Genomic DNA, 14,018 nt, shown 5'->3' with positions numbered 1-14,018 from the left:
TAAGTGTTTTTTACAAACACATACACACATACCCATATCTTTTCCCAATTTACTATTTTATTAGATCAATTCCTTTGTAAAGGTTTTTCCTAGCCTCATTTAGTGATACAATAATTATTTCTTTACATTTAAATTTAAATTTTGATTTTGTTATTAATTCAGTTTGCTCCTCCTGTTGCAGTCCCCACTAATTGAGGTTTTGCTACTGTTTCTAATAATTTTGCTTAATCTTTCAGACCAGTTTCCTAACTCATCTCAGAATGGGTCATGCAGACAAGTGCAGTATCCTCTGACAGATCTATCCCCCATCTTAACTAGTGGGGACTCTGATATATCCAGTCCATTACTGCAAAATACCGTCCACATCGACCTCAGTGCTCTAAATCCAGAGCTGGTCCAGGCAGTTCAGCACGTAGTAATTGGGCCGAGCAGTCTGATTGTACATTTCAATGAAGTCATAGGAAGAGGTAAGTATTTCCACTCAGCTTTTTGTTAAACACAATTTTCCAGTAAGCATTTTATCTTCTGCCTTTGCAGATTAGGAATTAGACAATGGTGAAAGCAACTGACAGAGCAGTGATAACAAGTGCACTTGATTTCTGTTCTGCAGAAATACAACCCTGCAAATCACATCCATGGGGATTTGCCCCTGTGCATGGAGACAACTTGATAATCTCCCAGACATCTTACTAATGAATCACATTCTTTCCTCACCTTTTTCATAATGACAACTATAATTTCTTGAAAGTGCCTTTTATTTCTGTCTAAAAATCATTCTATTAAATTCTAATATTTTTACTCATATCTCCTTCCAGTCTTTCTTTACCCTGAGAATATTGACTTACTCTATGAAGTCCTGGTTTATAGCAGTTCGTACACTGCTGGACAGCATCAGAAGACAGGGAATTTATAGCCTTCCCTTGATCTGAAGCAGCATACGTCATCTCTACAATGCACTCCAATTTCTTTATACAAAGAGGAATGAATATTTGTATTAAGCCAGCCAGAGCAGCAATAACAGCTAGCATATACAGTACTGGAGGAAATATTGAGCAGGAAAAGAAACCAACAAGAAGCCAGGAAATGAACTCCACTGTTCCCTTTTTTTTTTTCTAAAAAGCTTTTACCTTTAATACCGAATGGCCTCTGATCCTTTTACTCAGTATATGCTGCAAGAGATAGCACAGACATCAGCCAGCATGATGCAGAGGAGACTGAAGGGACAGTTTGCCTTATGTGTTCACTAGGCCTTCCCATTTTCCTGTGATAGCATCAACACATTCCTCTATCAGATACTCCAGATTCTAGTCCTTAGCATGCTCCCCTTCACAAATAGCAGCCTCACTGTTAACAGACATCTTTCACATCAGAGTAATACATAGTTCTTTTACCAGTCTATAAATCCCAGTAACTACCAGTTTTAGAATGTGTGACTAAACTAATCATGTTCTAATTCTACATATCCTAAAAATTAGTCTTTTGTATTTTTATCATGAAAGGTGCTAAAATGGCAGTTATCTCTCTTATAAAGTAGTAATATGAATGATTCTGTGAATACTACTGTTTATTCATATGCTTTCTCCAAGAGAATGTGAGCCCTCAAGAGTGTAGGTTTTATTTATTCATCTTTGCATTACAAGAGGGTAGACTAATGCCCAACACTCACATGCTAGGCACTCAGGGAGTCTTAGCCAGCTGGATGAATTAATGACTTACACAGCTATTAGACATTTGGCACCTCTGGGGAAAATTACTGCCACTGGAAGAAAGGCTACTATTGGGAAAGTGATGTGGCTAAAACCAGAGAGAACTGGATGAAATGACTCAGAGTGAATTTGCTTCATTCAAGCCATTGTCTTTCAGTTTCTGCCAGCCTGGATTACATATTAACCAGTGACTAATGGGGGAAATCCTTATTCTATAATGCTCATCTTACTTCTAATGGTGACATTTTTATTTCATTTCAGTTTATTGAAATATAGAGAACTTATTTTATTGTAGTTCTTCATGTGGGTAAAACTTTGTTTTTATATTTAAAAGATAATTTTTGATCCTTAATAATAATGTTCCTTATATGACGCAGATGTTACTCCTGTTTTCACTGATTCCAATGTTATTGAATACTTTATTATCTTAACCTCTAATAATAATTACATCATCTAAATATTTTACCATGAATTAAATAATCATATTGCTTTTTTATCTTTGGGTAAAATATATTACATCTATATATTTTACAAACACACACTGTTAATCAAAAGCATAAGAAACAATGCACTTTTTTGCCATGTAGGAAGCAAAAAAGAAATGAAGATCATGAGGAGCTTAATAAATAATATTAAACAAATAAAACTAATGCAGCACTAACCAAGTTCCCTCTATCACATAGGACATTTTGGGTGTGTATATCATGGAACTTTGTTGGACAGCGATGATAAGAAAATTCACTGTGCTGTGAAATCCTTGAATAGTAAGTTGTATTTTATTTAACAGTGGAGTATACTTCTGTGGTTGCAGACTAATAAACAGTTCATAATCAAATGTTGATTTACACTTACCTTGTGGAAATATTAGTGACTAGCTGGAACGATGGATCTAATCCTGAAATGTTGTTTGATCGAAATTCTTATTGAAATATTTCCTCAGAAATTATCCCTCAGAGCTCTCATAAGGAAGAATGAAAGAGAAATGAGATTCTTGGATGAACCTAAGTATCATTTAAATATGTTTGGCTTACAATATTTGTTTTGCAAGTGACATTTATGGAAACTATTGGAAGCATTTTGGCACATACGGTAGTAATGACTCATTGTACCCAGAGGCATTACTATAATTATTTCTCTAACCACAACTTCCATCAAAAAGATAAAAAATGAAATAAGTCAACAAGAGAAAACAGCAGAAAATCGAAAAATTATAAATGTGGTTAATACCTCACTTATCCACATTTTTGATGAATGAGATAATCCATTAATTAAATGAACTTCCTTAGCAAGTGATACTTACCCCCTTTTAATGCTAGAATGTATATATTTTTAGTATTATTTACTATTGAGAAAAATCTGCTTAAAATGGAATGCATACTCTTTTTAAGAAGCAGGGAATGCTAGAGTTACTCAGTTTTCCTGGGTCTTTCCCATGTATATGTGTTATTAAACTTTGTTTGATTTTTTTTTTCCTGTTTAAAAAGAGAAGAAATATGGAATGCTTCCAAACATAAACTAAGACTTTATTAATGACCCAGAGCCATAATTATGGCATGAATTACTGTCTTGTACAACCCACCGTACTCATAATAGAGTTGGCCTGGCTTCACCTTTACTGACAGGTCTCACATGTCAAGTCAATGTACTTTGCCCCATTTCTAAGTTTCTGCTCATAGTTTGAGGCAGCCTAAAAAAATGTTAACAAGATACATTACAAATTTATATTGGAATTAATGTTTTCAGTGCATGTGTGAAAGTTTTTCCTACAAGATATGTTATCAACAGAAATATTTCGGCCTTTTTGAACATAAATCTGCATGCTGAACAGTGTTCTGTATGGTTCATTTTGTTGGAAGTCTAACCACAAGATAATTAAAGCTACAATTTATATGAAATCTAACTACAAACTGTGATGGATTAAGTATAATTGTCAATAAATTTGCCTCAGTAAAGAGCACTACTGCCAGTTGTAGTAAGAAATCCTAATGCCAAGAAATCTTTCTCTGTCCCTTGTGTATGTTGATCTCTATTTGGTCCAGATGGATGGATGTCCAGGTCTTGGAATGCACTGCATTTGTAAGAGTATCATCACTGACACTGATACTAATCAGATTAATAAATTAAAGGTTGTTAACTCTTCCTTAGTGCTGACTAATATCAGGCCCTTGGGATCTCTATTTGGAAACTATTATAACAAAAGAGTCTACTTAGATAGCATAGGCAACGTTTGGTCTTCAAATCCTCCTAGTCCAGGGACTGGAAACCTATGGCCTGCTGCCTGTTTTTGTAAACAGTTTATCAAGACTCAGCCACTGTTATCAGTCAGTCACTAGTGGCTGCTTTTGCACTGCGATGGCAAGTGTTGTGTATTTGCAACAGAGACCATGTGGCTTACAAAGCCAAAAATATTTACTGTCTTGTCCTTTACAGAAAAGTTTGCCAACCCCTGCCCTAGACAGTCACTACAGAAATGGACGGGCCTGCTTCCCTCTCCTTTTTCTGTGTGAGACAAACTATGGTTCTGCATGAGACAAACTGATTGCTAGACTCTTTCAAAAACAAGGGCAGGTGGTGACTCAAAAGTGCAGCACAGGTGACATCATTCACTCAATTGTATTGTAAAAAAAAACACTCTGAGGATGAGGCATCAGGGCAAGATGTAGTCCAATGGTTTTATAGTCTCTACTGTCTCTCCCTGAACCTGATGAAGTAATCATTGTCTCTGTAATGAAGTTAATGTCTCCACTGCTGGCTTTCTTAGGAATCACTGACATAGAAGAAGTTTCCCAATTTCTGACTGAGGGGATCATCATGAAAGATTTTAGTCATCCCAATGTTCTCTCGCTTTTGGGAATCTGCCTCCGAAGTGAGGGGTCTCCACTGGTGGTCCTACCATACATGAAACACGGGGATCTTCGAAATTTCATTAGAAATGAGACTCATGTAAGTATATTGCCAAGCTTACTAACTCGTGAACTAGCTGTAAGCCAGCCAGCCTTCCAAAATGTGCTATTTTCAACCTTTTTAGAATTTTTAGCCAAAGAAACCCATGTGAAACATTGACACCATTCAAATAGACAGAGGCCCACTCGGTTCTCTGGTTTCTCAAAATCCTCTGTCCTAGTGGGGATATAGTCATACATAGAAGGGTTTCCGGGAACAGTGATTCCTACCTGCCCTGCAGGCAGCCTTGCTCTGCCATCCCCCAGGTACACATCTTTCAATGCCTACTATGCACCACAAAAAGCACTGCACAGGAGACGTAGAGCCAGAATGAGCCTCAGCCCAAAGGGAGTTTTAACCTTAGAAGGAAATACATTGAAAATTAATTATGAATGAATCTCACTATTCTTCAAAGTTGCTGCCCACTCTTCCACCTCAGGACCTTTGCACTTCCTAGTCTCTCCACCTAGACTACTCTTCAAAATATCCACATATCTCACTTGGTTATTAACTTCAGCTTTCTGCCCTAATGTCATCTTCAAAATAAAGCTTCCCCGACTTGTCTAAAATTGCAGCTGACCACTACACTCTCATGCCTTCTTTCTTTCTCCTTTCCCCTGCTTTGCTGTTATCCATCACACCCTCATATGATACACTAGGCTTGAATTGTCCAAAACTGTGGCCATAAGCCACACGTCAAATGTGACTAGTGTAAATTGAGATTTTCTGTAAGTGTAGAATACATCCCAGGTTTTCAATATTTAGTATAAAAAAAGAAGGTAAAATATCTCATCAGTAATTGTTTATACTGATTACATGTTAAAATGATATTATTTTGGATATGTGGGTTGAAAAACATACTGTGAAAATAATTTTTCCTTGTTTCTTTTTAATTCTTTAATGTGACTACTAGAAAAATTTTAACTACATATGTGGCTTGTCTCATATTTCTATTGAACAATACCAGGTAATAAATGATAGCTATGTATATGTATATATGTGTGTATACACACACACATACATCTTATTAGAGTACAAGCACATGAGGGTAGGTAATTTTGTGTGTATTTTGTTCACTACTGTAGCTCCAACACCTAAAATAGAGTTAAGTACATAGACTCTCAGGAGGTATCTGCTGAATGAATGAGTTCAGGGTTACAAAAGAGATTCTTAGATGTTTCCAAATGACAGTTTTGTTAGTGACGTATATGCTAGTTCCAAAAAGGCTGAGCAAGCAATGGCTAGACCAGGAGCAGGGAGGGAAGAAGTCTCCAGAACTGAAGTCACAGATGGCCCCAGACTGCCTTTTGGCTTGTGTGAACAGACCTCTTTAGAAGTTATGGAGTAGCTTTACTCTTGATCAAAAAAGCTTCATAAACATGGGATCAGATTCTTAGAGGAATGAGCTCTAGGATAGTAAAGAAATATTTTGCATTCAGTCAAAAGAGAATACTCTCTAGCTCTGAATTTTTGCAAATAAGGTGAAGGTGAATTTACCTTACAGAGTGCCATTGCCTTTATAGTCCAAGGAGTTTGTACTTATTACAACCACTAACAGATATATCTTAAGGAGAGGCCAAAAACACAGGAGATGGCCTCTCTACATGCTGGTTGCATTAAGAGGGGCTGTAGCCCTCCTTGCAGGGTCCCCACTGGCTGCCTCTTTAGCTCACAAATTCCGCTGTGGCTGCTGAAGAAGAGTGATCCTGTTCCTGATGACCAGGCACTGCGGTGATATCTGGGTGACTTCAGATACAGTTCTTAAAGTTACTAAAGCTATTATGCTGTCCATCCAAGTTTGTGTGTTGAACATATGGAGAAAGAGATCTCCTGTTTTCTGTGTGGGTTCAGGCCACTGTTGCTTCAGTACCAGTAGGAGGGCCTCTAATATGATTGATTTCACTACAGCATAAGTTTTGGAGTCTTAACAGATATAGGCTAAAATCCTAACTCCGCAACTTACCATCTGAGAGGTTTATAGTGATTTATTTCTCTCAAAGCTTCTTGTATTAACCATGTATTTCTGGAGACCTGCCGACCCTGGAAGGACTGCTTTCCCCACTTCCCACAGGACTGGCAAATTCCCAGAGGTATTAAGCAGCTCACCTTCAGAGAGCATGCCTTTCATCACCAAGCCAACCACTCCAGAGCCCATGCCCCAACCACCTCCTTTAAAGGGTGCCAACACCCTGGGCCACCATCTACCTGCCCTCATCACTTCAAAACTGGGTACCAGACTTCCAGGGACAGTCCTTACACCACAGAGCACACTGAAGTTATTCAAACCAGCCGATTCTAAGCTGCTTCCTCTGCCTCACCCGTTCCTTCCCACAGAAATCACCATAAAGGCTCTTAATATGTTTTCCCCTTGTTCCCTTTGCCTCCTAACCAACCCCGGTGCTTCCCTGTGTGGCCTTGCATGACATTCCATGCCTCCTTCTCTCGGGAATTGTGAGTAACGGTCTTTTTGATGGCATTTGTTCCCATCTGCTGGCTGTACCATACCTGAATAATAATAAACTCCACATTTTAAAACAACTCCCAGTTCCCCATCTGGAAAATGGACAGAAGTGAGGGTGTAAGGATTAGCCAAAATTTATAAAAAACCTCTAACATGGTATTTTGCAAATAATAGATACTAAGTAAATGATTATTATCAACAGGAAACAAGTTATTATTTGAAATAGGTAATTCTTTGTTGTTGATAAGAAATTGATACGGTAATTCTTATCAATATTTCAGAATTCTAAGACCATAGCTAGAACAGTAAATGCTTATTAGTTTATGGGTTTCCAATTCTCTTTGATTACAGAATCCAACTGTAAAAGATCTTATTGGCTTTGGTCTTCAAGTAGCCAAAGGCATGGAATATCTTGCAAGCAAAAAGTTTGTCCACAGAGACTTGGCTGCAAGAAACTGTATGTAAGTATAAGAATCTCTGTGCCTGCAGTCCAAATTAAGTGACAGAGAAGAATCTGTTTCCCACTCTTCAAGGCCAGTGAGGATGTTTTCTCTTCTCATGTAAAAGTCCTTTATTTTCGTCACAGTTCTAAATCGATATGTAAGCACTGGGTATGTAGGTGGAGCTTTCAGGCTTTATCAAACAGAATTTAAAAGGAATTCTCCAGAGGGGGGTCTTAAACAGCTGTTGTGTGCTCTAGCTTTTCTTTTTCCTTCCCACCCGTAGCCCCCAGTGTTGTGGTTTCACACTGCATTAGTGTTTGGAAGGGACAATTCGATCTGCAGCATTTTACAGTGAAACGGAGAGGGGCTGGTAACACAAATACCAACATATTGTAACTTCCCAAGAGTGGATTTGAAGTCAGCCTGCAGAAACCCTACCAAAAATGGTATTTGAGAATGAATATACAAAGAGGTTTATTTGTGTCTGGCTGCCTGGGCTATATAATACAACAGTCAACAGTTTGTAATTGATTCAGTGCTTTCCCTTCCATAGCACTGATTCATGGCTTATGGTATGTGTGAATGAAAGCACTGTGCTATTAATTTCCTACCTTGGTTTTGGTCAATGTAACAACATAAAAGCCAGCTTAAACAAAGGATACATAGCCTGCGATAGAAGAATTGATTTTCCTGGAACCTTGCTATTTTCCCAGATACTTTACTGTGTATCCTTTTTCTCTGTTACCTCACTGGTGGAAAAGAGTTGTATGTACTAACCTAGCCCTTTGAGAAGGAAAAAAATAACAGTCCCCTGTCATATCTCCCCCATAAAACTAAATATTGCTAATAAGTTGACAAGTGGTGATTACTGATTGCTTTGGGTAGTCAGTTGGCATACTCGATTTAGCAACCAAAGAAAGCTGGGAGGGTGGCCAATTTTACTACTTCTCCAGATCTACATTAAAGCAAAAAAGATTTTCTTATGCCACATCATTCACAATCTCTTTCCTTGGCCTGTTGAATTTGAAATGTAAATGTCAAGCATTTTTATTCAAGGATTCCATTGTGATTTAGCACTAGTCAATACAGGCCAGATGAAGCCCTTCTTGCAGAAGTTATGGATTTCAAATACTGAAGCTGCTTGTTCTAATCAATAGAGATTCAGAATCACTGTAAATTATTCTCTTTTAGCCACTGGTAATAATTTTTGTTTTTTCTGTAGGCTGGATGAAAAATTCACTGTCAAGGTTGCTGATTTTGGTCTTGCCAGAGACGTGTATGATAAGGAATACTATAGCGTACACAACAAAACAGGTGCAAAACTGCCAGTGAAATGGATGGCTTTAGAAAGCCTGCAGACTCAGAAATTTACCACCAAGTCAGATGTGGTAATGTATTCATCACCTCAAACTCTTCTTTACTTTCATATCCAACTTTTTTAGTAATTTTATGGGAACTTAATTTTTTTAAAAAAGAAATCTTCAACACCATAATTCCAGCTTTTTCTAATAAGTAAAAATGGGCTTGATTGTCTAACAGGTACCCATACTATGGCCTCATAAATTCATTCATTTATTCAAAAAGTGTTTGAATAAATGTCCAGCAGAACAGCATGTTAGGTCCTTGGGAACCTGGTGTAAGCCCTGCCCTCAAGGAACTTTGCTCAGCAGGAGAGGGAAGCCATGTTCATCACTAACTCACACAAAGTAGACTGGGATTAATCTAGCCACTCATAGCTCAAGGGCAGAACAATTCTACCTAGAGAAACCTGGAAGCTGTGCCTGAGGCATATCTAGCAGTGAAGACATTATCCCTTTGCCTAGCCCTCCTTTATCTGCAAAGGTCACCCTCCTCTCACAGAACAAGCATCTGAGGGCATGCAGCAGAGCTCTGAGGGTGGGGAAGACACTCACTGAGCAGCCGAATCTACCACACTGCCCTTTCACCTGGTGGAGAAGGTGATTCTTGAAATGGGCTTTAAAGTAAGGATGATGGAATGGACAGTGAAATAAAAAATGCCAGTCCAGGTGAGATAAAGGGGCAGGAAGGTATACACTTCTTTAAAGTTCTAAGCAAACAATAAGCAGTGGTGATTTGGCAAAAATAGAAGGCACAGGGGGAAGTTATGAGAATAAATTGAGAAAAATATTTTTGTCGTAGATCATAGCAATCCTTGGAAAGCAAACTAGGGAGTCTGGAATTTATTCTCTGGCCATGTGGAAACATTAAAATGTAATCAGATTACACTATAGCCTTTCTTCATTCTGCAAAATGTTTTGAGAGAAGTAGACACAGGAAGACAAAATGAGAGGTAGAATATGAAATAACATAGATACTATAAAAACAGAAAAGATGGAAGAGAAGGCATCTCAGAAGTAGAAACAACAGTATTTAGCAAGAAATTGATGAAAGTCATAGCTGAGCGAAGTTATATACTGGTACAATTACAATTATGTGAGACAGAGGCGCAAAAGCCAGTTTAAGAGGAAAAATATCAATCGTGCCTTGCACATGCTGAGGTTGACTTGGGAGTAGGACATACAGGCAAAGGTGTCTTTCATGCAACTGGAAGTGTGGATCTGCAGCTTGTACAAACACTGGTTGTCTTAATCAACTCGGGCTGCCAGAACAAAACACCATACACTGGGTGACTTACATAGCAGACATTTACTTTTCACAGTTCTAGTGGCTGAAAGTGGGAAATGGAGATTCCAGTGTGGTCAAATTCTGGTGAGGCAAGCATGTGGTCACCTTCTCACTATGCCTTATGCTGGGGAGAGAGCAAGAGTAAGCTCTCTGGGTCTCTTCTTGTAAGGGCACTAATCCCATCCTCATGATCTCATATAAACCTAATTTTCTCCCAAAGGCTCCCCCTCTAAATACCATCACACTGGGAGTTAGAGTTTCAACATATGAATTTTGAAAAGGATGGTGCACAATTCAGTCCATAGCAGAGGTCAAGGCTGGAAATAGGCTTTTGAGACTCCAATACAATTATTCAGAGGAACCTATATACATGCCATGAAGGAGAAAAGCAGAGAGGTGGGAGACCCAGAGGAAGAGAAAGTGTCAAGAAGAAATGGGGTATGGTCAGCAGAGGCTCCTGCTACTCAGAGCACAAGAAAGGTCTTGGAACCTGAATGATTTGATCTAGAGTGTGCGGAGGAGCCTGGGTGTTGAATGGAATATTCTATTTGCCTTTCATAAATCAAGAGGACTATGATATGTGGAGGTAGGGAAACAGTAATGTCTCAGTCCTTGAGGATAGCAACCAAAAACAAGAAAAGTGTTAACTGGTGACATCAGCAAGCAAGGTGGGAAGAAAATAGCATTAATAGAAGACATAGATTGCAAAAGAGAAAGGATTGGCAGCTATTAAGATATTACAGGGGATGGGGATCTGAGTACAGCTTTGGGAGGTGAGAAGTTGTCTACCCTCCTCCCTGTGAGTCAGCAAGAGAGAGAGGTGTGGCCTCTATTGGTAAGAGTTTTGAAGATGTTGTGGTCTTTAAGTGAAAGCAGAGTTTCAGTTCCTGAGGAAGTGGAGGAGTCATTAGAGAAGAAGCTGAGGGTGACTGAGAGCCTGTTTTCAGTGAACACGTGTATCTCAGGACGTGGTGGAGGAATGGGACTTCAGGGTGGATAAGACTGGTAAGTGGGTGTGATAGCCCGTGCTAGAGCTTACTGCCTGGATTTTGATCCTGAAAGATTGTGAAAAAGATTAAATAAACAGGTGCTAGAAAGGTAGGCTGAGAAAACATTAGTGATGGTAACAGGTAAAGGCATCAGGTAAGGAGAATTAACCCATCCTGAAAGCATGTACATTTCATCTAGACTTGACAACTGCTAGGAAGGAGAACCAACTCTTAGAACTCAATAAGAAGGCAAAATAACCCATTTTTAAAAAATAGGCAGAAGATTTGAAAAGACATTTTAGCAAGGAGATGTATGAATACCTAGCTAATAAGCACATGAAAACATATGCCCACACAAAGACTTGCTCATGAATGCTCACTGTAGTGTTATTCATAATAGTCAAAAAACCAGGAGCAATTTTGATGTCCATCAACTGGCAAATGTGTATGTAAAGCGTGGTATATCTATACAACAGATTAATGCTATTCAATAATGTGAAAGAACCACTGATGCATGCTACAATGTGGATAAACCTCAAAAACATTATGTCAGGTGAAAGAAGGCAGACTCAAAATTATTACACATTGAGTAATTCCATTTTTGTTAAATTTCTAGAAAGGGGCAAAAAATTGAGACAGAAAACAGATCAGTGGTTGCCTGGGGCTGAGGATGGAAGCAAAGATTGACTACCAACAGGCATGAGGGAAGTTTCTGGGATGTTGGAATTGATCTAAAACTGAATTGTGATGATAGCTGCACTTCTATATAAATTTACTAAACATCATTGACTATGCACTTACAGTTGGCAAATTTTATGACATATAAATCATACCTCAGCAAAGTTATTAAGACAAGTCTGATGAAATTTTGGATGCTCAAGGCAAGAGTTGGGGTTCTGAGCTTTTTGATAGTCCTGTACCACTCACCACTATCTCCACAAAAATACACATGCACAGCGAGGAGGTTAGCAGTTCTTGTAAAGCAACTGTCACTGAGCTACTCAGGAGATTTACACAGGCTTCTGTAGATTCACAGTGCTGTGTCTTTCCCCCTCATTGAAAGACTCTACACTGTACTATATAAAGAGTGAACCTGAGTAATCCATACCATGCTGCTTCAACAAATAGTTATTGATTAGATGGTTATTGATGGATTTATAAATTTGCATAAAGTTTTCATTTCTAGAACAGCACAGTCTTTTAAATGTTGACATGGAACATATCCAAGCACCTATAATAAACCTTTATGTTGTTTATGTTTTATATTATGTTGAGACCTACAGACAAAAACTTGCCTGTTTGTAGGAAGATCTACTTTCTTGCAAATGCCCAGAAGCAGTTCAGCTAAAATCTGAATACTCTTGAAACCCTTTCCAACAACCGAAGTATCTTCTATACATGCAGTTACTCATATCCAATATTGCGAAGTGTTTGTGCTTAGTACAAGTGCTTTCACTAAAGTCAGTACTGACTTCTCCTTTGTTCAGCCAACGGGCTTTCTCATCCTGCTTCATCATTCTACTGCATTTAATATCTTCAGCTGTCCTTCTCTTCTTGAAATTTCCTTCTCCTGTGTTTTCAGGGCCACTCTACCATCCTGTTTTCCTCCTGCTTTTCTTTACCTTGACAGCTTCTCTTTCTTTCACAGCCTATGTGCAACTGTCCCCCAGGATTTTGGTCTTGAGGTGTCAGCCTCTCAGTTTCAACCATTCCCATCAACAGTTGCCTTTGCATCTCTCTTACTAGATGTTTTCATCAGCAACACAAATTGACTGTGTTCAAAGTCAGGTTCTTTCCTGCCAACTGTGGATGGCTCACTTCTTTATTTCTATTAATGGTATCACCATTGTGCAATATACCAACTCTTCATCCTTTCTCTTGTGCAGTTCTTTAGGTTTTAAAGATTGCATCAGTTGTATGACCCCAACCACCACAACCAGGATATGAAACAGTTCCATCATCCCAGAAAATTTCCTTACACCTCTTGGTGGTGTAACCTGCGCTAACCTGGAAACCACTGGTCCTTTTTCTGTCTGTAATTTTACCTTTTCTAGAATGTTCTATAAAAGGAATCATACAGTAAATAGCCTTTGAGTCTGTCTCCTTCACATAGCATAATACATTTGAGAGGATCAATAGTATCAATGTATCCATAGTTATTCTTTTTTTATTATGATAAAAAACATAAAGTTGACCATCTTAACCATTTTAAGGGTATTGTACAGTACAGTTGACTATGTGCACAGTGCTATGCAACTGATTTCTAGAACTTGCAAAACTGAAACTCTATATCCACTGAACAACTCCCCATTTCTCCCTCCCCCAGCATCTCTGGCAACTGCCATTCTACTTTCTAAGAGTTTGACTACTTTAGATACCTCATTATAAGTGAAATCATGTAGTATTTGTCTTTTTGTAACTGGTTTATTTCACATAAGTAGTCTTGCTGGATCATATGTATTCTATTTTCTAGTGTTTTTTAAATTGGGTTATTTTTTATTTTATTGTTAAGAGTTCATTATGTATTCTGGTTATAGGTACATGTTATCAGATATGTGTTCTTACAAATAATACTTTTTAGTCTGTGGCTTGCGTTTTTAGTTGTATCTTTCAAAGAGCAGAAGTTTTCAGTTTTATTGAAAAGATTATCAACCTACCAGTTGCTAAATTTTATCAATTAATCCATCTTTAAATCAGTTATGCTTTTTTATAAAGGTATTATATCTCAGTTTACTTTTTTAATTTATTTTCTTTTTGAAGGATAGTTGCTTTTTTGAATGCTCAAATTTGGCTGTATCTATTCTTTGATTGCTGCAGCAATGTGCCTATC

General features: G+C 38.2%; 1 protein-coding gene across 2 annotated transcripts in view; it reads left to right on the top strand.

The window, feature by feature from the left end:
- MET (MET proto-oncogene, receptor tyrosine kinase) overlaps window positions 1-14,018 on the top strand; it is a 112,245-nt gene that overhangs the window by 92,458 nt on the left and 5,769 nt on the right. For both annotated transcript variants that reach the window (XM_043872394.1, XM_043872393.1), the window contains 5 exons: window positions 237-467; window positions 2,390-2,470; window positions 4,468-4,649; window positions 7,462-7,571; window positions 8,776-8,941. In XM_043872394.1, the coding sequence (XP_043728329.1) occupies window positions 237-467; window positions 2,390-2,470; window positions 4,468-4,649; window positions 7,462-7,571; window positions 8,776-8,941 (770 nt within the window). The remainder of the gene's footprint in view (window positions 1-236; window positions 468-2,389; window positions 2,471-4,467; window positions 4,650-7,461; window positions 7,572-8,775; window positions 8,942-14,018) is intronic.

This window comes from Cervus elaphus, chromosome 18, assembly GCF_910594005.1.
Source record: "Cervus elaphus chromosome 18, mCerEla1.1, whole genome shotgun sequence".
Lineage (NCBI taxonomy): Eukaryota > Metazoa > Chordata > Mammalia > Artiodactyla > Cervidae > Cervus > Cervus elaphus.
This window is presented reverse-complemented; position numbering and strand designations above follow the sequence as displayed.